At 43.8% G+C, this 25733-nt stretch overlaps 2 protein-coding genes across 3 annotated transcripts; one reads left to right on the forward strand and one right to left on the reverse strand.

The window, feature by feature from the left end:
* The first annotated feature begins 74 nt into the window (after window positions 1-74).
* On the forward strand, window positions 75-4690 carry mtfr1 (mitochondrial fission regulator 1). Its single transcript, XM_056434566.1, has 8 exons — window positions 75-158; window positions 768-873; window positions 1154-1252; window positions 1930-2054; window positions 2182-2417; window positions 2598-2847; window positions 3135-3315; window positions 3439-4690. Exons 2-8 carry the CDS (start codon window positions 838-840, stop codon window positions 3493-3495), a joined length of 984 nt encoding a protein of 327 aa, XP_056290541.1. The 5' UTR covers window positions 75-158; window positions 768-837; the 3' UTR covers window positions 3496-4690.
* Window positions 4691-4890: 200 nt separating this feature from the next.
* pde7a (phosphodiesterase 7A) lies at window positions 4891-25297 on the reverse strand. Of its 2 annotated transcripts, none has more exons than XM_056434563.1 (12): window positions 24256-25297; window positions 13516-13576; window positions 10679-10765; window positions 9944-10107; window positions 9784-9847; window positions 8793-8989; window positions 8532-8663; window positions 8348-8439; window positions 8055-8199; window positions 7123-7219; window positions 6862-6942; window positions 4891-6767 (listed from the first exon to the last, which is right to left on the reverse strand). In XM_056434563.1, exons 1-12 carry the CDS (start codon window positions 24391-24393, stop codon window positions 6493-6495), a joined length of 1533 nt encoding a protein of 510 aa, XP_056290538.1. In that variant the 5' UTR covers window positions 24394-25297; the 3' UTR covers window positions 4891-6492. The 2 variants fall into 2 exon arrangements, with proteins under 2 accessions (XP_056290538.1, XP_056290537.1); XM_056434562.1 differs by having other exon boundaries at window positions 10679-10768.
* Between the last annotated feature and the right edge of the window lie 436 nt (window positions 25298-25733).

Here is a 25733-nt window from a genome sequence, read left to right on the forward strand (position 1 = left end):
TCAACGAGAATGACCAATGGAGTCATTCTATAGACACAACCTACACCTTGTAATCCGTATAATAAAATTGGCTCCTCCCACATAGTAACCACTTTCGAGGTCCGTCGGTTGACAAGGTGGAAAAACGAAAGAAAAGTTGTCTTCTAGCGTCAGTTTTGGTAAGTTTGTGTCAAAGTCTACAGACCGGTCGTGGAATATAAATGTAAAGTTGACGTGTGACTGGTAAACTAGTTAAATGTGCTTGTCTTCGACATGTACTAATAAATGTGCTCGTGAATGTGCTATCATCGTTAGCATTAGTTATGTGGCGTAAGTCACCGCAAAAGTTCGTATGTAACGCTACCCGTTTGATTGAACCTTACCTGTTCTACGACTTGCATAATTACGTGCATAATAGGTAACATCTGAACACAACTACGACTGATTCACTTTGACATGTTTCTCGGAGTCATTATTTAGGTTCTGAACTTTCACAATGTACAAACGGCTCTAAAGAGAAACTTGTAAACGTTACTAAGCTAGATGTATAACCCTTTTGTTTATATATTTTTAGTTAATGTAACTAACGCTTTAATTTTGTTATACATATGAAGATAATAACTTGTATTTAGTAGGTTTGTATTTTACGCGTATATATGTGTGTTGTACAGGAGCATCTTGGCATTGCAGATGCATAAAGCTTATCAAGAAGGATTGGTGGTTTTAAAAGTTGTGTGTTTAAGGTGATTCCACCTGAATTTCTCCCTCTTGCTCCGTGTTTCCTTCAGATGACCGTTTGGTGATGACGCGCTTGGATTTGGGGCACGTGTCCACCTGCCCTTGTGAAACTCAACAGAAATGAGTAAAGACAACCCACGGATCGAAATGGACCTGGTATGTGACGATCCCTGTCCATGTCCAAATCAATAAGTGTCTGCTAAAATCAATATTGATTTAGAAGTCTAACCTGTTTTGTCTGGCTCACTTCTGAAAGCCCATTGTTGTGGTCTCTTTTATGTGCCACATCTAAGAAAAACCATAGACAAGTGAATGTTTTCACTAGAGTGCAGCATACGTTGACTCGATGTAGTTTGTTAATAAAGTAATAGTAATTGACAGAATGTGGCATATCTTTTTTTTTCTAATATTTGCGTTTCATCTTTTTGTTTTTCAGGTCTTTGGATCAGCCAAGTCCTACGGGGCCTCGAGAAGTATAGTGAGGAGAATAGCTTCCAGTCTTCCTTTTAATCCCTGTCCTCGGGTTCATTTTCAGGTGAGGGAAGGTCACCATGATCATAATGTGTATCCTGTTGTGTAATTTGATAGACAGACTAGTCTGTATATGTATAGCTAGTATTTTAAGATAATAGCAGCTTTTTGTCCTGTCTTATAACCCTGTCCCCTCTTCTGGCTTTCTGCCGGTCTCTCTGACTGTACACACACTCTTGTCCAACTTTTGTTTACCTCAGGTTGTTTCACTGTTTTCATTGTATGAAGTCATTAGAACAAAGATATGTACACAAGTGTTTGTTTTTAACGGTTAAAAGTCAACTTCTGAGGTATTTCTATTCTGTGGCAATGTAATAAAATACACTGAATTGCTTCTCTTTACTTTTCTGTCTCTTTCAACACTGTGCTTTCTCTTTCTTCTTATCTTTTTCCTTCAGCTACCTTCCCTAGCTTTGAGGAATGCAGTATGTCTGCTTTAGGTCAGTGTGTTCGGCAACCTTCAGTAACTTCAAGTGGATTGAATACCTCCTGACCTTCTAACCGACCTGAACATTTCATTAACATCGTATAGATTCCCTCCATCCTATGTCGGAACTGCCCTTTTTTCCTATGTATACTGAATGACTCCCTTTTGTTAGTGGTTGAAATGCGTGGTCGTTGCGTGCCCTGGCATGTGCTCTTTTTTTGTAAAAATGTTGATGGCTGTTCTCTCCCTGACAGCTTTATCCATACAGTGAAGACGCTGGTGTCCTAATTGCCGCCAGAAGGCAGAATGGCTTGGTGGCCTCTCTGGCTGATGTCGCCTGGATCGACGAAGAAGACGAAGACTCCTTTAGTGGACCCAGGTGAGAGTGGGCTAGTGATCTCTCTCGCCTTGCATCGTCTCATGGATAATTGCAGTTATATGTGTAAGAGTTTATCTTTTCCTGTGAGTGACCTCTAGTAAAAGGTGATTTTACCCTGTTGACGCAGGTCAGTGATCCCTCGGGGGCTTGTGTTTCGAGCCTGCCGGCCTCATCTTCAGAGACAACCCTTAACCCGCCAAAGGTCACTACCAAGCCTGCATCCGGGGACTCCGGACCCCCAGGGGCCGACAACTGTCAACGATGAGGCCATTCAGAAGATCGGTGCACTGGAGACGGAACTTGCTAAACTCAAATCTCAGATAGCACTAATCGTATTGGCTCAGGAAAAGAACTCTCAGCCAGGTAACTCTTCAACTGCCCTCAGAAACGTCGACTCGTCTCTTTCTGTGTGCATACATGCACTGCAGCATCTGCTCTCCTCCATTTACTCCACTGCAGTAACACTGAATTCACTCTAGATGGCAGGAGAGTTTCGCATGACTCAAAGCTTTACCTTTTTGTCTTTCCTTTGTTTCCTCTCAGCTGCTACCACAGGGATACCTCCCCCTCCACCCTGTGGCACCCTGCCTCCCCCGCCTCCTCCTCCTCCTCCACCGCCACTTCCTCCACCCTTTAGTCTTCAGCGGACATTTTCTGTCATTGACTTGATAAAGGAGCGCAGGGGATTGAAGACAGACAGCCAGAAAGTTTTGGATTCAAAGTCAGCAGAAATTCCCAGCATGCTTGATGTCCTGAAAGACATGAGCAAAATCAAATTGCGATCCGTCAAAAGGTACTTAAATAGAGAATCAACGAGAATACATTCAGATACATGCAGAAATGAGCTAGTTGGAGGTGTTTATGGTATTGTTTCCGTACATTACTCTCATGAAGTGTATTGTTACAGATTCAACCCAAGCTTAGACATCTTTGCCTCATGTACAGCTTCTTATATCTGAATGCATCTTTAGAGCAACACTTCTATCATCTTGAGCAGCTGCTATCGATAGAAAGACATGTCTTGTGCAACACAAATACTTAAATACTAGTCATTTGTAATTGTTCTTAACTGTCCCGTAGTCGGCCAGTGGACGGTGAAGCCAAAGGGAAATCCAGCGAGCCTCTAGACGCTGCAACGCTCATCGCCGAGGCCCTGAAACGCAAGTTTGCCCATCGCTATCGACACGACAGTGAACAAGGAGACCAAGAGGATTTCAAACTTCCCGTTCCACAAGTGAAACCTCCAACTGAAACCCCTTTGGTGAGATGTTTCTGTAATCATCGCTCTTATGCCTCCAAAGTCGGCCCTGAGTGAATCCTTGGTGAACCAACGTAAAATGTTGTTTCTAGAAACCTATGTAATCATTCTTCTGTCTGTTCACAGTTTGGGCAGCACATGTTGAAATCAACTGGGGAAAAAGGAGTTGCTCTGATCATCTGATTCTGATCTCGAGGTCCAGATGTGCTGCGGAGACTTTGAAGTGCCTCTCCCGCCCTCTCAACGTGAGCTGTTTCTGTGGAAGAACAAGGGATTCTGCCTGAAGTAGTTGACACGTTTCAGTCATCTGTGTTGCATCCAAGTCATCGACAACATCTGTTGTTTTGCACTTTTCTAAATTATATTAGCGTTCTTTTAAAAACAAGATTATTTTTGTTCAACTGAACGTCTTTTTATTTTTAAGTTGAATAGTTACAACTTCTGTTCTGAGTGACGGAGGCAATGCTACATAATTGAATAACACTTAGTTGTATTGCTCAATCATAATTAGGTTTGTTGTTAAACTTGTTGCATATCGCATATTTGGTCATGTGTGCGTTCCCATTTTAAGTCTCAGTGGAAACTGAAGAGTTCCTCAACCAACTAAGAAAGGGAGCACCTAGTTCCTCAAGGAATATTGTTTATACATGTATGATAGACTAATTTATGATTGGGATTCTTCTATTTATGTTGTGGTTTAAGTGAGAATTAAGATTTTAACACTTGTGATAGATTTGTCCGTTAATATTTCCAAGTGGCTTTTAGACAGTGTTGTACTTTATCCGTGTCCCTGTTGCCAGTCTCGTGTCTTTCTGGTTTTAGTTGACATTACTTTTCTCTGTAGTACGATCTGTTTAAGAGCCAAAGACATTCCAGTGATGATCTGCGAGATTCTGCCTTTCTCTGCCAAATATCTTTTCGTTTCTCAATCATTTAAATAGGGAGGAAGCCCGAGACTGTAACTGAAGCAAACTTCATGCTTCTTGTTTAGTTTATTGAAGGTACAGGCGCATATGCAAGGTTTTATTGTATTATCATTTAAAGAATTACAGTTCAACAATCAGTAAAGAAATACTAGTTTCTATATAAAACATTTTAGTCATGGGTCCGATCTGTATTCCAAAGGTATAAAATGCTTTTGTAATCACATTTTCAGGCCCCAGTTTGAAAAGACAGAGCCTCTGGGCCTTTGAGGGTTCTTAGTTATGACTGCTCATGGTTTCCAGTTCTGTTCATCATGCCAGTGTAGTTGCTGCTTCAAGTCAACTCTCCTCGTATATCTTTATATTATGGAACATGGACTGCAGGTGTCAAGGACTTTTGTAGAAAAATCATACATTTTAATTGTCAAATCTCTAAATAAAAGTGTCTGTCCCAACTTGCTCTGATGTCAATCTGTCATCGAGTCTGACGCCGATGAACGTCACCTTCCCTCTTATTTAGTCGCTCCTGAAGAGTGCGTCAGTAAAGAGATCAAAGAGCGCCGATAAACAGCCACAACAGTGATTGATCATTTCCTCATTTCTGCTAATGTTGACGAGACTACATGCTTTCACTGTCCAAGTCAATGAAACAATGTTCAACAACAGGTTTTATTATTCAAATTGAAACTGCAACGGGCATGTATCAAAAAGGTCAATACAGCAAAGCCTTTACAAAATCTGGCCGTACACTGAAATCTTCTCAAATGGCTGTCGCAACAAATTGTAAACAGTTTTATGAACAGTCTTACAGCACTTACAGCAAAAATACAAATCAGCTAAAGTAAGAAAAGCACCTGTTATCTCTCAAAATGTTTAAACACAGAACACAATTTGTGCCACTATATTGAATCAAAGTAGACAAACCAAAGAAATGGAATGTTCAAAGTCACTCGACCATTTTGTTTTTCCCGTACAAAAGAAAAGAGAAAACAAAACAGACAGCTGGAGTTGTTCCTCACAACAAAAGGCAAAGGGATTGGACAGTGCATTCAAAGACAAGCACACATGCACTTGATGGGAACAGGCGCTGGTTTGGTCACTTAGCATAGTTTGTGCATAGTTATAAGGCATCAATCGAGCTTCCTTTAGGTTGCATGTGGCTGGGAGAGACATTCTGCGGCGAGGGAGAGCCTCCTTCAGTAGATCCTAGCCAGGAGAAGAAGAAACAACAACCCTGCATCGTCCGCCGTCACCTCCTCTCCATCCGCCCCTCCCCCTCTTGATAAGAGACTGGCAAAACCCCTGAGCGAGTCAAGTTGCGTGGAGTGGCGTTCCAGGTGAGATGCATGTGCAGCGAGTAACTGATCTCCAGTCTGGGAGGGAAGCGAGCCCGAGTTCAACCAGCACTGGAAGATTCGGAAACGTCACCAGAAAAAAAAAAGTCTACAATACCGTCGCGGTGTCTCGAGATGTCACGGAGACGAAGCTGCACCTCCAACACCGTCGTTATTTTGAGTGCAAGAACACATTGGAGCACAGGTGGAGTAACTTATGGCATCTGGTGTGTTTGAATAAGGTTCTGCTCATGGCTTCAACAGTGGGATGACAATTCAAACGAGTGGTTCTTTACATCTGTGCGTCGAAGGCAAACCGCGGAGCCGACATGATTCACTTCAGATCAAGGGAAAGAAACGACAAACAAGGGAACGCGTAAACAGTCTTCGTAGAGGCAGCAAAAGGACTGGGCTTGTCACATCTCTTTGTTTTACATGAGGAAGAATCTTCAATACAACTGCAACGTGGCGGTAAGTCTTAGGAGGGTCTCGTGTCTGAATACTCCCGTTGTCTCAGAGTTCAGCTCAGTATTCAAACTTTGTTTTCAAATGGCACTTCAAAATACCAGAAAAGTGTCTTCTTCAGCTCGTCGACTGCTTTCCCCTCAAAGTTCATCAACGGAAAAGAGTGGTGTGTCAGTAATGCCAAAACTATAGTGGACAAATAAATAAAACAAAGCAAGGAAAGGAAAATACAGCAGTAGCCAAATGAGGTATCTATGTATTGCTCTATGCCAAAAAGAATAATTAAAAATTAAATAAATTAAATAAAATCAGTGGTTTATCAAGATGGGAGGCATAAGCAAAACATAAACTGGGTGTCAGGATCATGTGGGGCAGCATCACGTCCCACCGGGCCCCCAGTGTGATGAGGCCCCGAAGCCGGGGTCAGGAGGTGGCGATGAAAGGGCACACAAGGAGCGTCAGGATTCTTTGCTTCCCTGAGGTATTTCCTTGGAGCTGGTTCCTCCGGTGGCTGTAGCGGTGACGCTGTCCCTCCGAGCGGCGGCGGCGCCTCCTGTGTCGGCGCCGGCAGAGCCCAGCCCCGCCTCCTTGGAGACGGAGGCTTGTTCCTGGTGGAGGCCGCTCCAGCTGGCCTTGTTTAGCCCCATGTAGCCCAGCATGGTCTGGGATAGCCGCGTGTCAGAGAAACGGGTCCACTCTGCGAACAGTGGCTCGGCCACGTACGTCATGAAGCCTGAAGGAAGGGAAGAGGCGGGACGCGCGTGTTAGGGCCAAATATTAAGTGAGGGGAAAGCGGAATACAACAAAAACACAACACAGCTACGTACCTATTTGAATGTTGCCAACGGTGTTGACCTCTCTGTCGTAAAGTGGGCTGACTTCAAGTTTGTGCTTCTTCTCAATGTCTCCTAAAGGAGCATCGCAGGACAGAATCAATACATAAGCTATTACATGACCTCATATGTTCTGCTGTCATAGACAGACTTTGTAGCAGAGAATAAACAAAGGGAGGAGATGTACTTGGATTAACTTCAAAGGCTAAATAAATAGTTTCAGGGTAATGACAAACAGTAGAACAGCTGATAAACCTTGTTGGAAGAACTCCTCGGTCACTTTCTCGCTCCACCGTTTGCTCAGCTCCCAGGGTCGGCACGGGTTACAGATGTCCGCACACTTCAGAGCCATCTGGACCGGGCGGCAACGAGAACACGTTAAACGCTCACAGTTCTGCTGACGACCGTCAATATTCCTGTGTGTGTCCATGTGTTTTAAATCGTCATTTAAACAGTTCAAGAGTTGTGTGTGTATTTTGTTAAAAGAAGTCAGCTGAATTAACTCGTTACAGACAAACAGCCTTTCTATTGTTAATTAAATAAAGACATTAGGATATGTATCTCTGCATTCAAAGCCCGTCAAATTAAATAACTTAAGTTTAGTTAAGTGAAGAATTTGTCTGCAAAAAAAATTAATAATAATAATAAACTGGTTGGTTCAAATAAGCATTTGTTGAACTCAATATAGTGTTTTTGGGGCTGTACATCATAAAATATGATGACAGGCATTCTCAAACGTTAACTACAGTCTTGGAGCTCTTATGAAGCGCAGAGCTCAGTTTCGGTGAGCAGACGTGTGGCGATGCGCCGCGTCGGATGCATAGAAAAGAGACAGCAAACTGTTTTGTAATTAAGGATTCAAAATGTATTTGTCACTCGTGCTGATTAACGGGCTGGGCGGATGGAAATGCCACGTCACCACCAGAATCATCTCCTAGTACACAGAAGGGCTTCGAGAGGAGTCGGAGCCGTAAAAAAGAATCGTCGTTCATCCCTTCAATCGGCAATCGACACAAGCCCTGGTCACACCTTATTAGGCTACATGAACTAAATGAATTTACTTATTAATCCAGCATATTTCTCATAATTTCATCTGCTGGACAACCACACAGGATAACAGCACAGAGCAGGAATGTGCCAGCTGACGTTAACCCGGTTGTGTGTCTAGGACCGAGGAGGAGACGGACCTGCAGAATGAAGTGACGGTGGCTGGCGTTGCTCAAGCACAGGTTCTTCTGGTCCAGGTGCCGGCGAAACCTGGACAGGTAGTCATTCTGTCTGCTGATGTCGGTGGCCAGTATCAGGGAGCCCAACTCCCTCTCCATGTTCAGGCTGAGGGGACAAGACGACCAGATTAGCACTCTGAACTCAGCAGAGAAGTCTTTTGAAATAACTTGAAGTTCTGAACTCGTAAGTAGACCCTTACAAAGGGGCCCATCTACTGTTGTGTGGAGCACACTTAGCATCATTTCAGACTGACCTGTCTTCTGCAGGCAGGTGGGAAAACAGCCCAGTCTCTCTGAGCAGGCCCACTGCGGACTTCCAGTGGTGGTTTTCCAGAACTGAGGTATTCTGCACACCAAAAAGGAAAAACTCATGAATTCAATAAATCATATGATGTCGTCCACTTCAACTCATCCCTAACAAAGTTCTGCCAGGCTTACCTTATAGAGTGTAGCTAGATAGTGGTCAGTCTTGATGAGGAAAGGCTGGTTGACCCCCGGATGGTCCAGGTCATGTGTGGCGGCGGCTAGGATTCCCAGTATGATGTCACAAGAGGTCAGAGATTTGGCAAGCTGCAATGACAACAACCCAACAGGTGCAAACATTATGATTGGTCATTAACATAGAACGTTTCCTTCCCCGAAACACCGTCATTACAAAACAAAGAAATACCATAACTGGTGCAACGTGTTATGTCTCACTATGGGTTCCTGCATGTAGCAGTACATGGCCTGTGTGACATCCGCGGCGTGGATAGCGTTGTGGTAGGGGTTGTCGCTGTGATAGTCCTCCTGGACCATGACCAGGAACCTCCACAGTTTGACCATGTCCAGCTGGAATAGCTCCACCAGGCCGTACTGGTTCAGCAGGTGGAAGGTCAGGCTGATCAGACTGTTTCCTGGACAAGAGGAATATCAGAGTGAGTCTTCTATTTTCACTTATAATAGATGGGAAATTGTTCAATCAGACGTTGTTGCAATGTTAAATATGAATGCTCACAGTTAATTGTATTCGTGCATCCACTTTCTCTAAAGCACCCTTCTTCCTCCTTCACTTCCCATAGTTACTTATTTTTTGTAATTTCTCACTAGAAGAGCACTATGCACTTCAGCTTTTCCGAGTCTCTTGCTCTTACACCGTGTGCATCGAGACATGTGTGGCGAGAACAAAACAACCAAAAACATACTCGTCTCTAGCCGGTCATGAATGGAGTCATAACCCTTATTCATATTAAAACATATCTTGTTCTTATGTTCTGAGACTCCTGTCATTGAATTAACTAAAACATATATTTCTGCATTATGTTCCCTTGAAGACAAAATGAAGAATCTATAAAGCTGCCGTTTTTATTTCAAGCCAGTTGCCAGTTGACTCCATTGCAGCTGCACGGGAATATAAACTAAATATTGCATCATATAGCCGAGTTGTATATTTTGTAGGCGCTTTGTTATTTTATGGAAGAATGAAAGTTAAAACAGTAACATAATTTAATAATTTTCAGATATAAATCTATCGCTGCCTGAGCCCTTTGAGTCGGGGGCCCTAGTGCCGGGTTGCTTACCAGGTAAGGTCTGCAGCAGTACATTGAATGTGAGGCTGACCGAGTGCTGGACCATCAGCGCTCCGTTACATTACAGTGTCATGACCTTTCAAAACAACTTCTGAAGAGATTTCAGATAATATTACACATACCGTTCGTCAACCTATCGAAGAGGAAAATGTCAAAATTCCAGTTCCCGACTTTTTCCAGCATGCACTGCAAGTGAGAGAAAAGAGAAACGGAGCATTAGAGATGTCAAGTCTGAACAAAAAGAGATTTATTGTGGTATCGTTATATAGAGGAGTGTCTTACTCTGGCCTGTCCAGTGTAGTCTTCATCCAGGAGGTGGAGGGGGATCTGCTGGGGGACTCCCCGCAGCAGACGGGACGAGTGCAGGTACCTCTGAAAGCTGAGCAGTCTGTGGACCCGCCTTTCTGGAGCCTTGCTCTCTGATGTGGACCCGGAGTCCAGCCGTGCTGCACACAAGGACACACACACACATCGATTAGCAAAAGATGTAATGTGTAACAATCTTTGCGGTAAATGTTTATTTTATAAGCTCATTAGGGTCCGAGAATCATTTGGGTTGCACAAACTCGGTGGGGATCCGACACCAACACAGAGATATACAGCCGCTGCTGACACAGCCGCCCATTCATAAGCCTTTCGTCTGGGATCATACAGCAGACATGCTTTGTCAGTGGGGACACACACACACACACACACACACAGAGACAGAGTGTGTCTGAATATACCCTGGCTGCAATCCGGAAACACGTCAGCAAGACGAAGGATTACTTTTGGGTCACAATGTACGCACACACACACTTTCTAAAAAGGTTCCATCGTGTTTGAAAGTGGTTATTTTATCGCTCCCCTCTCCCATTCACCAAGCTTTGATAAAACAGAGTTCTCTCTCATCATGTGAATAACTGCATGAAAGCAGCGCACAAACATCTACCAGTCCTTCTGGAGAGGACCAAACTGAGCAGCTTGACGTCGTCTCTCGGTAGTGAAGGTGATCGGCCGGCTGCGGTTCGTACTCACTGTGAAGGGTTCGGAAGTCGATGTTCAGGTACGGGTGGGAGATTCTTCGTTCCGGTTCAAATCCAACCTGACTTCGCACTCTCACATCTCCTAGAAGAAATCAACACTTATTTCCTCAAGATTCATGCTGCTTTCAAAGAAGTGTCTGAATGTGCGAGGCTAAGTAGTATTAATAAATATTTCTGATTATATCGTGGAATTGATCTTGCTTAAGTGCCACAAGGACGGGCTTTACCACAGATCAATGAGCAGAGCACGACAATAAGACAATAACAAATGTATGTGAAACTACCAACACAGCTGAAATCCTGCCTCTGTTCTACCAACTACAGCCAACATATGTTCATCAGTTGAATTTACACCTCCCTAAAGTTCCCCAAACTTTTTCTAATTGTTTATATTAACTGACTCAGTGTTTTTGAACTTTATTTGTTTTATAAATTGGATTTGGTTGCTTTTGTATTTGTGTGAGAGTTTGATATTTTGTGTGAAATGATTCAATGGGAAAATATTTTGTAACATTTGTCTAATACAGTAACATAATGTGTTATATGTACATTAAAAAAACCACATAATTGTTCAGCTTTTCATATTAATGAGGAAATATTTGGTCTCAGCATTGAAAATAAAACAGGACTTCACCTCTCTATTGTCAACAAGTGGTAAACAACATCCTTATGGTACTCCTAGCAAACTAAAACAAGAAAAATATATAATTTTATAAATACCAATTCACCCAAGTCTGGTGTATGATGCACAGATACGCACAAACACACTCCCTCAGAATAGAAAATTCCATGGAAAGTAAAGTCAATCGATCAACAGCTGAGCATGCAATGCCATGTCAGGGCAATCTGCTCCACTATTTGTACACCGAGAGGGATCCGGAGTACATCGATGACTGTTTTTAGTCGTCGGGCAGAGAACAGAGAGACAGGCCGGGCTGCCTGTCGACTGCAGTCAGGAGCAGTGAGGGTGGAGCGAGGCGACAGGATGGTGCTCTGACACTGATGCAGTAAAATGCTTGTGTGTAGTTCCAGACATATATGCAGCAAGACTCAATATGACAGTATCATCTTCATCATCATCATCGTGTTAAACAGTGCAATGGTATGTTTCCAGCCTAGCACTGTTTCGTATGTGCATTAGAATTAAAAGCAGTCAAACAGGTGTTCCCCAACCAGCATGTGACTTACTTGCAAACAGCTGTTTGAATAATAAGAAAGCTCCTAGCAAAATATCAAAAACTAAGAATTTAAATTCAAGGCATAAGATGCTCAACATGACATTTGTTAAGTTGATTATATGAATGTGGAGACTGAAACCAGAGGCGTGTGTATTTATATACATCTGTCACATTAAGCTATGTGTTGGGGCTTAGTGTGTGTGTGTGTGTGTATATATATATATACATCTGTCACATTAACCTATGTGTTGGGGTTTGGCGCGTGCGTGTGCGTGGGTGTGCATGTGTGTGTGTATATACATCCTTCACATTAATCTATGTGTTGGGGCTTGGCACGTGTGTGTGTGTGTGTGTGTGTGTATATACATCCGTCACATTAATCTATGTGTTGGGGCTTAGTGTGTGTGTGTGTGTGTGTGTGTGTGTGTATATACATCCGTCACATTAATCTATGTGTTGGGGTTTGGTGCGTGTGTGTGTGTGTGTGTGTGTGTGTGTGTGTGTGTGTGTGTGTGTGTGTGTGTGTGCATATACATCTGTCACATTAATCTATGTGTTGGGGTTTGGTGCGTGGGTGTGCATGTGTGTGTGTTGTTTTTTCAGCGTCGCAGGGTGCATGTTTCTCCTGCGGTGCATGAGTGCTGGAGCTCTGGCGTGGATGTAGGTCATGTCATTATAACTGATGCGGCGGAAGCTCTGAGTCCTGCTCTATGAAAGCACATCAGCTTCAACTTGGCGGACTGGACCTCGGCCCAGGCAAACACCCGTCTGCATTAGCGTGCCTCTCCTCACACTTAATTTCACATGAAATCTACAGACACAGGTGCTTCATGCCGGTGACATAGGAGACCGCCATCGTACTTAGCAAAGTAAAATTATTAAAAAAGGAGAGAGCAATATTATGTGAAAGCTACAGGTTTCCACAAAGACATTCAGTGAGCCCCACACTCCCCTCGCTGGTCAATGCTTCCTGCCTCCTCACTAAACTCCACAGCAGCAATCAGATATCTATGAAAGGCACCGAGAGGATAATACTGGGAGCAATAATACTATATTTATTTCCTGCTGTTCACTACCAGCCAAACAACATATGATAGATGAATAAAAGGTGGCAGGAGTTGCACGCGAGGGCACATTGTGTGGGGCAGCCTGATGTCAGGGGTCCCCCAGACTCTAATCGCACCATTATCCTCGACAGCCTTATTGATGAGGAAGCCAAGACTGCTCTGGCTGCTTTCTCGATGCATTTGACTCCATCTGCCTGGCAGAGCTATGAGTCTTCTGTCCTCTCATCCATTTTCTAAACCGCTTATCCTGTTTCGGGTTGCCGAGGGCAACAATGGGCAAATACACACAGCCACACACAGAATGAACCCTAAGTCTCTAAATCACTCAACATTACAGATACACAATATATATATATATATTGAGAGAGATTACCAAGAGGCCAGGGATTGAGTGGACATACACTCTAGTCCCCAGCTCTTCATAATCACTACTTATATCCATTTCCCATCTCACTGCATTGTGTATTAAGAATTGAACTTGATTATGGAAAAGATAAACCTACTGATGTATGTGTGCGCACGTGTGTTTCCGTCCAGTGAGCATGCATGTGTGAACGTACGAACATAGAAGGCGAAACACTTACCGAGCATACGAATGTACAGTGCCGTCTGGTCAGAGCTGTCATAGGAGATGGCCCCTCGTCTCTAAAAAAACAAAAAGAAACATAAACTGTCCAAGGTTCATACCAATAAAATGTTGCAACTATTTTATGACAATAATGTAATAAGTAACAGAATTGATGTGCGTGGTATCACAATTACAGCTCCATCAAGCACGCACACCTCAACACAACAGAGTTTGACAAGTGGAGGGTGGAGTAATGTTGCTCCCGCTTGTTCTAATCTGCCATGTGTGTGTGTGTGTGTGTGTGTGTGTGTGTGTGTATGTATGTGTGCCAAATCGCCCATAACACGTGTGTTTCTCACATGACTGATAGAACTGGTGTAAGTGCCGTATCAGACAAATTATATGAAGCTGGAACATATTTATCAGTGTTGTTTGTACGTGTATGTTTGCGCACCAATGGTTTGTTTGAACCAGTATGACACAGTTCCCAAGCAAAAGTTTGCCTCAAAATACAGTTGAAAGTGCACACATTAAAAAAGTATGTTAATATGGACTTCCCTGATCTGACGTCAGCAATTTAAATGAATTTGAATCGACTTTTGTTAAAACGTATGAACAGGACAGATGCGGCCCGCCAACGGGTTGCACGGCATAAACAATTAGATAACAAACTAAATAATTCGAATGCAATCCATCCAACGGTGTGTCATGTATACGGTCACCGAGCACGACGCCACCAACACGTATACGGATGGGGACCGCTAGTCTGAAAACACTGGCACTGCTTAAATAAAACAATACTCTTCTCAGTCAACCTTGGATTAAAGACACTGGAAACATCATCACACATGCTGCTTTTCAAGCCAATTGTTTATACCGGACCATTTACCCAAAGTGTCCTTCTCTGACGCGAACTGCAAACATGGTTTGAGTAAAAGGACTGCAGTGGGAATGACACTGGGACCTGCACACGAGCTCTGTGGACAGACAGCTGCACTGAGGTGTTGGCTCACCTCTTGATGCCCTCCACAAACCCGAGCTCCACTCCAGCCGGCTCCCCACTCTCCCTTCTAGGGTTTCCCATTCCACAGGGGACCTGCATGACTGGCCATTTCATGACATGCAAACACAGATATACACGCTTATATACCAATTACTTCATATCCTTAGGATTACTGTGAATCTCACACACATACGAAGACACTTGACACGATCTGTCCTCTAAGCTCATGACGGCCGCCAATCCAAAGCTAATATGTTACCGTCTAGCAAACAGCTCGACTCTGGGTGGGTGATCTGCAAAGCTGTATTTTAGTGTCAACAGAACTCTGTTTACACACAGCACTAGTGGTTAGTGTGAATATTATAGATTGTGTGTATAGATGCATGGGCGGATAGTGTGTGTGTGTGTGTGTGTGTTTTAACATGCTTGGGAACTGTGTAATACTGGTTCTAGGGCTGGACGAGTGACCAGCCCTGCCAACACTAGCCCCCCCCCCCCCCCCCACACACACACACACGCGTAAGAAGGAGGCGGCAATACAAACACTTTGTCAATGTCACATTCCCACTGTGAAACGGGGGAGGGGGTCACGTTTTACCATTGAAAGGGCCATCTTACAACACACACACCTCTCCTACGCCACAAAACCAGACATCCATGGTCCAGTTATGGTACAATAAGAACTTGAGCCTCGGCTCTGTGTTTTGGGCATTTATGCTTCACAGTAGAGGGTGATGGGGCAATATATATATGAGAGAGAAAGAGAAAGAGAGAAGGCAGGACTTGGACTTAAGGTTATAAATGGGAAATTAATGTATTAAAGTTCGGGTTGGTAATCTTCTTCAAAGACATTTGTTGAAATTCTGTTCACACTTCGACAGAAATCAATTAATCAAATGCTTTGACCAGAAAAAAGGAGAAACAAATCCGTTATCTGTGACTGATGATTGGACCGGCTTCATGACTCTCTACCTACCCTTCTTTGCTCTTCACTGGAGTCTTCCACACGCTGCTAACTTTACAGCTGTGACTACCAACAATAGCCATGTTATTTTATTATCAAATAATTGGCTTTTGAGCAAAGAGTTGACATCACTCGCCTTGGTACTCTCGCTAGTTTCTCAAGATCACTTTCTCTTGCTTCAATTGGTCTGATTTGTGTCCTCCATTGCAACACTTAACCAGCAGTGGGAAATCTCCTATTTGAGCTCGATTTGTATCCTTCATGCAAAAAACGTGAACCTTTAACAGCCACTTCCACAGTCCAGATAGCTACTGCAAAGTGTTACCTATGAAACAGCTGCAGGAGGTACCGACTGAGTGACTGAGGATAGTGACCGACTGCTAGCTCCTTTGTTTGAGAGAAACCACCAGGGGTTCCGATCATTGCTGTGAACGGGTGTGTCACAGCGAATGGATCTACCCTAATGGAAATCTGCCAATTGCTCATCCGCTGAGTGAAGTAAAAAAATAAAAAACATTTGAGACATCATTAATATGTTAATATTTGGATTTGGGTTTACCTCCAGGGCTTCAGAGCGCGAGGTGGAACTAAACCTTTTCATTGGATGTATGAGTGCGCCTGAAATTTAGCAGGTTTTGTGGCCCGAAACGTGACTAAAGGCAACATCAAACACAAAACGTCACACAGCAATTATAAAAGAAGAAAAACTACTGAAAAACAGAGCACACCCAACATCATCGAAGGAGGTAACCGTTACACCGTCTCGCCTGTAAGATCCCTCGTCCAATGCAGAGGCGCCGGATTCATTTCAGAAGTGGGGAGGGGAGGGTAAACGCTGTGTGTGACCCTGAAGGCTACATTTGATAACAAAAGACAACTTTCCCCTGCTCCAAAGATCGCTAAACAGCTGATCTGCAATGAGGTCATCTCTAGGGTTGGGTACCGAAACCCGGTGCCAATATGGTACCGGTTCCAATACAACCGGTATTACCCGGACCGAAACGCAACGCACATTTCGGTGCTTCTTTCCGGTGCCTGAGCCGATTGAAAATGAAAAAAACTATTGTTGTGAACTTCTCTGGTGACTCCGCCCTGTCAGCAGGTTACGAGCCTCTCATATTTAAGTTTGACAGCGGAGGCTGCGCCGTGTGTGACTAGTGAACCCTGCGGAGCACACCAGCGTCAGGCTGGGCGCGATGGGGAGACCGTCACCGGTCCCCCTGAACACGTGGAGACCGATTATGATGAGCAACCTGAACTCAGATTAGTACCGTAACGTTGATTGCAAGTCTTGCATTCATAAAAGTAGCCCAAGAAATAAATTAGCCATTATAACCATGCTTAAGCTAGCTCGTAGCTAGCGTTAGCTCGTAGCTAGCGCTAGCTACGAGCTACGAGCGTGACAGTCTGCTAGCAGATGTGTTGGTGTCCAGCGGTCCCGGCTGTATACCCGGTGTTACCGGGAATATAATGACGGAGGAATAAAGACCGTGGGGCGTCACTTTGTTTCAGTGGAACTCTCGCTGTCAGAAGCAAAACTTTATTTGTCACGTGTCATCTTCAGTCCCTCTGATTGGTTGTTCTCTTTGCCCATCAACACAGTGACAGGATTAACCCTATAAAGTCTGCACATGACAATACATATCACATCATATCATGGAGAACATATATTATGTATGTTAACAGTCTGATATCCGTTGTTTGTCAGTGCTCCATGATAACGGCTTCTACAGGGAATATGGCCAAAGAGGTTTTTAATGTCCTTGTGCGTTTAAAAAAAAAAAAGTATCGGTTCAGGCACCGGTATCGTTTTAAAAGTACCGGTATCGGAAAAAACCCAAACGATACCCATCACTAGTCATCTCTCACAGAGCTGACCCTTCGCCCTTCTGATTCCACATCTTCGGTGGCCATTTTACTTTAATTTAAATAATGTGTTACGGGATTACTGGTGCGTGAAAGAACTGACCAAAAAAAGCTAACGCTTAAAATATAATACTGCAGGAGCAAAAGACCCGGCGAAAATCATTTGGTGCACCTAAATTATAATGATAAATACATTTACTATTTTTTAAGATAGAAACACAACTTTAATTCGGAATTCTTGGCTTCTCGTGGCCACTAGAGAAATTACAGCTTTAGAGACATTCATGGCATCTCTTTCTGATTACAGGCTCATGCTAAACTTGGCTGTGAAGGGAGAAATGTGACTCACTGGGCCATAAAAGATGGACGTCATCCTCCATCCATCTCTGGTGAATCGTGGACAGTAATAATTTTAGAAATACAAGAAAACCATTCTAAGAAATGTTATGAGGCCGATATACGTGGCCTAATTTGATGTGGCCTATATATATATATATATATAAAATGCTGGATACAACTGAACTCTTCCCCACTTCTCTGCAGTCAACGAGCACGGACGGATGGCCTCCACACAAGCCGTGCCATCCTGCTATTTCAACTCAAGTTGTGGAGATTTTTGCCGTACTAACACAATAACACTGATGACGTTGCCACTGCCAATATTTGCCCGGCAACTCGTGCTCCTTCTGTGTGGGCCCCACTGGCTGCTGCTTGGCACTGCACTCACTCTGTGGTTTCGTTACCGCTGATGACGCAGTCACGACCCATTATGTCCCGCCGGCCCTCAATCCGCCGTCAGCACCGTTTGTGCCGTTAGCATCGTTAGCTTCCAGCTGCCGACTCAAGCGTCGCCACTTTGAAAACCGCTCGTGACGGCAATCCCCGGCTGACGCAAACTGAATTATGGACATGCCCTGAACACCATTTATAGCATATTTAACAATTATTTATAGTAAAACAATACAGTACATTCCAAGTGAAGCGTGAGAAAGAGGCATTATCAGAACAATGCTTTCAGATTTACTTAACATCTTTTCAAGGTGGAGCTTATTCATATTTTATAATAGTGGATAACAATTCATCATATTTGAATAAATATATATTTTGAGAGTAAAATCTGAATCTGCAATGTAACCAGTAATATCTCTCGGTCAGGCAAATGTACAGCGATTTCCTCTTAAGTAGAAGTGCACAGTAAGATTTGATTTGTGTTCTTTTAAAATGGAGCTTTTTGTAAGTTAATTTGGGGTACCAGGACCAGAGCCGACTTTGCTTTATGGTAAAGTCTGGCCCGGGTGTTTCCTGAGAGTCAGAGGAAAGGCCGATTTCATCGGTGTTTCTGCCCGTAAATTGCAGCAACTTGGGTGTGTGACGCAACTCTGTCATGGCAAGTGTATCGCTCAGGACCCATGAAAGTGCAATGCCGAGTGCGAAGCCGTTTGTATGAGCGGTTCATGAGAAAGCTGCAAGCAGCAACCCCACAGGCCAAGCAGTCGGTCTAATCTGAACAAGTTTATTTTGAAAGGCACGAGACTCGTATAGACAAATCAACTCACTGGCACACGGATAAATGCGTACAAAACTACGAGCTTATTCTGCCACCTGGATTTTATAAATGTGCTTGTGTGAGCAATTAACTGTTTAACTATATTTAAATTGTTTGCAGGCCATATTTTATTTCAATTTAATTCCATAAAGCTTCACAAAGGCTAATCTTATTGTTGGGAAACAGACTTCGGGGGCCTTGAATGGAACACCTGGAGCCAGTTGGAGTTTGCTCACCGTAGTCTGAGAGCCAAACTCGGTTTTGTTTGTTGTTTGGTTAAGTGCTGGCCCAACAGTCTGCTCATTGTGCTGCCTGTAATTCCATGTGAGCTCGTTTACAAAGAGCTCCGTTTCTCATCTCAGCTTAAACTCGCTGCCTGGGGTCATGGCATTCAGGTTTCTGAGGTCAGAGGGGTCACGTGATGTCATAATGTCCAACTGTGCGAGTAAGGCCAGGTCTTCAATGTTTGTCATCTTCGGACTCGTACGGTTTAACAGATGCTGACAACATGTTGAGGTTTACTCAAAGCAGATTGATTAATATATTATGTGCACTTCAATAATAATAATAAAAATAGGCGAGTTGCAGGAACTAAAATTCAGGAGAGCCATTTCAAACATGCTTCCTTGTCATCATAGCATTGCGATGTCAGTAAGTCAGCTGGGGAGAAGGAAATGAGGAAGCCAGCAGTATTCCTATAAACTGACATATGAGAAACAAAGCTGTGCACGTGCACCAAACACACACACACACACACACACACACACACATAAATACCCTAGATAATAGCAGGCGGACTCAGCACAGTTCCATAAACTGAAAGCTTCCCTCTGAGTTATGACCTCTTGCAGCACTCTGCTGTGTGGAACGGCGCATTCCAGTCACTGAGTGCTCGGCCGTAAATGCGGACGAGTCTGGAGTGAGTAAGTATCTGTGTGTTTGTGTATCAGCCAATGCATACACAAAGCCCTAGACGGAGTCTACCTGTTGCAAGTGTTTTAGGAGATCACTGTCCACTCTGACCCACTCCAGCTGCCGGGACTTTTTGAGAGAGGGCAGCTTTATTGAGGGCAGGCCTGGGGTGAATTGGCCCGATGCCTTGGCCGGCGAAAGACGGAGTGGTATTGACGTCAAAGAACAAAGCAGCGTGCTCGTCAAGCCGTAACATATCTGGAACCAATGTTGTTGTTTTCTACTGGCGGGTATAGTGTCCATGTTAAAATGATTTACGCCTTCTTTACACAGAGAGCTTTAAGGGGCCTTGTATAAATGTGCTTAGAGCAGCGCTCTATGACATAAGCAGAGTTGAGGGGTGGGGGAAGAGAGAACCTCGCTTCATATTCTCCCGAGCCATCTACCCCACACAGGAATTTCATTCATCTTCTAAAACATCATCCCCAGGCTCTAATTGCTTCTGTGGGCCAGCTTAATGCTCCCCATTGCAAGTCTCAGCCTTGTGAGGAGCGCAAACAAACCCAAGTTGTGTACAACTATCATATGTCTAAAGGACCACAGTAAATATAAATAATATTCAGCCAGAGCAGCTGGCCCCTGACAATGTGTCCGTTAGTGTGTTGATGTATGGAGCCACAATCTCACGGCCGATTGCACTCGACACTGCAACACAAAAACAGAACGGTCATGTGATAAGAGGGGCCCCCTTACAGAGAGCGGCCGACAGGCAGGGAAACACAGAGGGAATATGCATGAATGAGGACAGGATGCAAGATCCGATTCCCGTTTATTGACTAAATAGGCTAAAACACCTCGCTTAGCAAAGAGTGCCATGCATTCCAGAGCATGTGCGCATATCTTGCAGCAAAACAAACGTTGGCAGGGAGAGAGTTAAAGATTTTGAGAACTGTTGTGAAACACTTCTCAGTGTCTGAACAGTTCCTTCAGCATTCTTACCACATCCTCAAACTACGTCAATCCGATGGCAATGTTCAGAAAATAAATGCTTATCAGTTCAGTTAAAGATCAACAAAGTAACTCCCTCAGAAAGAAGCACTGTAAAGTGTTATCTTATCATCGCCTGCACAGAAACATCCATAGTGTGGATGAAACAAGCCGAGATATCTCCCACCCTTACGCACATGCTTATCATCTCCCGTCCCTAAACATCTTCAATCAGAAGGAGTCGATCTCGGGCAGTGGCCAACACACTCTTGATGATATCTCGGACCGAGCTGAAAGCAGATCGGTGTTCACAGTCCAAGCTGCCGTCCTCCCATTATCACCACAAGCCATGTGACTGATCTGATCTCATCAATACTGTGCGTCTGTTTATTGATTATTGCATCTCTGCTGGTATTTTTTGGTTTCGTTCATAATTACGTCAACCGTGTGTGACTGAGGTGCAGCACCAAGTCATGACAGCCAGACAAATGGCAGAGAAGCTTCGCTATAGGGCTGCCATGTGGAGCGTCTATGAAATGAGTGCAGCAAAGCCAAGCCAACTTGTATATAACAATACATCTGTGTTTTGTAGTTTAGATGGGAACCACATGACTTATTGATGTGTCTTACACTGTCCTTTTATTGTGGACCAAACTAATCTATCTCAGTCCAGTGTTTACCCTTCACTCAGAGGGGACCAGCATGCATCACCATATACAAGGAACATTCAAATAACCCTTCACCTCACTTTTAGGAATGAATCAAAAAGCAATTTGTTAGTACCAACACGCATTATAATAAAAACAATAAAAAGGCATTGTACGAGATAAATGAGCCCATTTATTTAAGGCCTTTGCAGTTTTCGCCTCCTCTTCAGCAGCATATTTACACCCAACCAAGCATTCCACGACCACAGAGTGACATATTCTTCTGAGACTCTGTTGTGTCTTCAACCCTGCTCTTTTGTCCTGTTTACAAGAGGAAATGTCTTCATCTGCGAGGGAAGGGGAGAGGGGAGGCAGAGGAGAAAGAGAGGGCGCTTGTGAGTGAGCGGAACAAGATAGCCAGAGAATGAAAAGAGACTGAGACTCTGGCCATCTGTGAGTCTGGCAGCCAGCCAAACCACTGCCCACAGAGCCCAGGCACATGCCGAACTGCCTCTTGGCAGTGGCAACGGGAGTCCAGAACTGCTTCCACCAACAACAGGCCTGTGGAACCACACACAAAAACACAGCCGCCACCAAGGACAAATGCACCCTTATGGTCAAAATTAGGGCCCGAAACACAATATTTGTAGAAAGTTAATTGCTCTCTGACAAAGGCTGAGTGACACTGTATGAGTGGAGGCATCACCCAATTCTGCTCTGTTCAGGATGTTAAAGAAATACAAGTAACTATGTCAGCAGGCCTCCTTTATGTTGCAGTCTTGTTCTGGCAACAACAACAAAATGGTGCAAACCTTGTGGAATTTAACAATGGTTCCACAAAAATCAACATGTAGATCATTCCTGTTTCATGGGAAACTCACTTAACACTACAAAGCACACTGCTTGTTGCAAATGACCCCTTGTTTTACATAACAAAATGGAGCACGATAACAGCACACCTCACACCTGACGATTGAAAATGAACTCTGGCCCAGTTGACAAATTTCCTGGTGAACCCGACACAATAGCTTTATACTTGTATTTGTATGCAGAAGATGAGCAATCTAGCATTAAACTGAGCTGTGTTTCACAAACCTACCAAACTACGGAGGGCAGTGATGGAGCGGTATGATAATGACTTTAAGAAAGAAGTGAATTCACAGAAGGATCAATGGAGAGAAATACAAATATTGTCCAGCCAACATTTCATACAAGCAACATTGGGGTTTTCGATAGCCATGGCTCTGCATTAGTCTTTGAGGGAGCTGCCGGTGATGGTGCTGTAGGTTCAAAGCGGACACACACGGCTGGTTATGTGGAGCAACATCTTGCACAAAGCTCTACTGGAAGGCCCATTGAAGAGGACGACACTCGCAGTCACAGACAGTGACTTAATGCTGAGTTGCCGTGTTGGGAGATGCCCTGCTACGCTGTGGGAGCTTCTGTTCGTGAGCCACTAGCAGGAAGTGGTCCAAAGAGATAAGAATACACCCTGCTGCTTTTATGCAAAGCTACTGAAGCAATAGTAAGGATGTTTTACCATTTTAAAAACTGTAACACAAGTTACCAACTCAGAACTTTATGTGCAACTTTTCTCTGAGTAGAGGTCGCAGGCACACATGTGTGTTACAGTTTGTTAAGCAAGTGTTCTGGACGAAGGCCTAATGTGTGGGATATATACACTACCGTTCAAAAGTTTGGGGTCACTGAGAAATGTCTTTATTTTTCAAAGAAAAGCACTGTTTTTTCACTAAAGATAACATTAATCAAAAATACACACTATACATTGTTAATGTGGCAAATGACTATTCTAGGTGGAAACGTCTGGTTTCTAATGAAATATCTCCATAGGTGTATAGAGGCCCATTTCCATCAACTATCACTCCAGTGTTCTAATGGTACATTGTGTTTGCTAATCGCCTTAGAAGACTAATATCTGATTAGAAAAGCCTTGTGCAATTATGTTAGCACAGCTGAAAACAGTTATGCTGGTGATATAAGCTATACAACTGGCCTTCCTTTGAGCTTGAAGAACAAAATTAATACTTCAAATATTATCATTATTTCTAACCTTGTCAATGTCTTGACTATATTTTCTATTCAATTTTCAATTCATTTGATGAATAAAATTGAGTTTTCATGGAAGACACGAAATTGTCTGGATGACCCTAAACTTTTGAACGGTAGTGTATATGTATATATATATAGATATAGATATAGATATAGATAGATACAAAATGACCTAATGCATTTGCCAGAGTCAAGCAAAACGTGACTCCACAACATAAATACTGTTGTTGTGGCCTACGTTTTTTTCTTTCTTTCACTGCAGGGCAGAAATACTTGCTAGAGGCACATTTTCAAGAGGTCGAGACTGGAAAAGCAGGAAGTCCAAGTATGACTCAAAGGTGTATGTTTCTTCTGTCAATGTGTCAAGGGATGTTAATATGAATAACACTGTGGGACGTTCCTTCTGACAAATGTGGCAGGAGTAAACCGGTATACTTCAGGCACACGCTGTCAATGTTGGCACAAGTGTAAGCCAAGAAGGCCTTTATCTGTGGGCAACAGGCACCATGCGAATTGGTTTCAGTTTGATGTATTTTAGGTCCAAGAGATAAGAAAATGTCTTTGCAAGTGAGTGTTCACTATGTGTGTTGGGGCCTAGATATCCAACAACCACCTGCAAGATTCCTGTGGATTATTCATATTTGTGGTTTGTTAAATGTGCTGGTTTAAGGCCCGTATGATTCCCAGAGCATTCTCCCTCCCCTGTGATCAAATGGTTAAACAAATAAAAGCGAGAGAATAAGGATTTTGTATTTATTTACCTGTGACAGCTGTCTCGGATCAGGAGCCCCGAAGAGAGAGGAGCTGGAGCTGAAACTAATGGCTCCCCTTCGGCTGAGGACATGCTTGGGAACCAGCCTGTCTAGAGGCAAAACCGGCAGCTGATAACATACTTCCATTGAATAGTCAGGGCTGGATCCGGATAGAAAGTATTAAAACAATTATATATTATAATAGTAAAAAAAAGACAATGAAAAGGATAACAGATGCAACGCAAAAATAAATGGTGAATTAGAAAATCCCTCAAAAGCCGAAAACTATTTTGAATATTGTGGAAACGATCTGCTGTCGAGCTGCGAAGTATTTCTGTTCATTCAGAGAGACTCCAAACTTGTCCAGATCGCCTTCATCGATGCTGCGTCTTATCTACCGCCGCCGTTTTACCTCCTTTGGTGTCATTCTGCTGAGAGGAAAAAATAATGCTGCTGTTGCGTTGGCTCCTTTCCTTCTCATTTTACTCAAATCTGGGGCCCACGGACGACGAGACCTTCTTGCCATTCTCTGGGTCTTTCTGAAAATGCTTCCTCATTTTCAGAGCATACACAAAAAAAACTCCGCTCATTTGCGTGGCGTGGCGTTCACGGATCCGCATATCGCATATCCCGAAACGAAAAACAACAAAAAAGACACCACCACTTCCCAAAGAAAAAATATCATCAACATATCATGTTGTATGCGACGCGGCAGATGAGCTCCAGGCGGCTCCAGGATGTGAGACCTCGGCGGCCGGGAGGTGCTGCTCTCGTTCACTCACACCGGTGGCGAATCATAATCAACATGTAGGGCTTTTCCGTCTCGTTTCAGAGGCTACGCGATGCAGGAGCCGTTGTCTTATTCACCGCTGACCGTGGAGCACAAAGTGTCCGGGCTCGAAGAGGGAAATCCCGACGCTGATCCCGTCCGCCGAGATCCCGGTGAGCTTAAAGGAAACGTAACGGCACGTAACGCAACACTATCAACCCAAAGACGACAAATGAACACGCTAAGTGGTGTTTATTTCCCTATAAATGCCGAGCTACCGTCCTAAACATTCGCCTACAGTTTGGTTTTAAAGCACACTCCACCTGCCAGAGATGGTGCTGTTGAAGCAAGCAAAAATCCGCCCTTGTCTAGAATAAGCCAATGGCGTTATGGGTGAGACTCTAACCTCATCGCTGATTGGATAATGCGGCTTGAGCCTTATAAACCGACTTATGTGATTGGCTCTGCGGTCAGGGCGATCCCAATACCTACATGAGCAGTCGTTTGCAGCCGGCGTGGACTTTCTCAAGGGTATTCCTCCACAACGGGGCTTGCCCTGCAGCGGTCCACATCATTGCCTGTGATTACCTTCCTCTCATGACTCATACTCTTGGGAGCTGAGACACACCGGGAGTTTGAAATACAGCCAAGGAAATACAGCAAAATGTTGCAGCTTTGTAAGGCTGAAGCAATTTGCTCCATATGACCGCGTGTGGTG

Source organism: Pseudoliparis swirei, chromosome 16 (genome assembly GCF_029220125.1).
Source record: "Pseudoliparis swirei isolate HS2019 ecotype Mariana Trench chromosome 16, NWPU_hadal_v1, whole genome shotgun sequence".
Taxonomy (NCBI): Eukaryota; Metazoa; Chordata; class Actinopteri; order Perciformes; family Liparidae; genus Pseudoliparis; species Pseudoliparis swirei.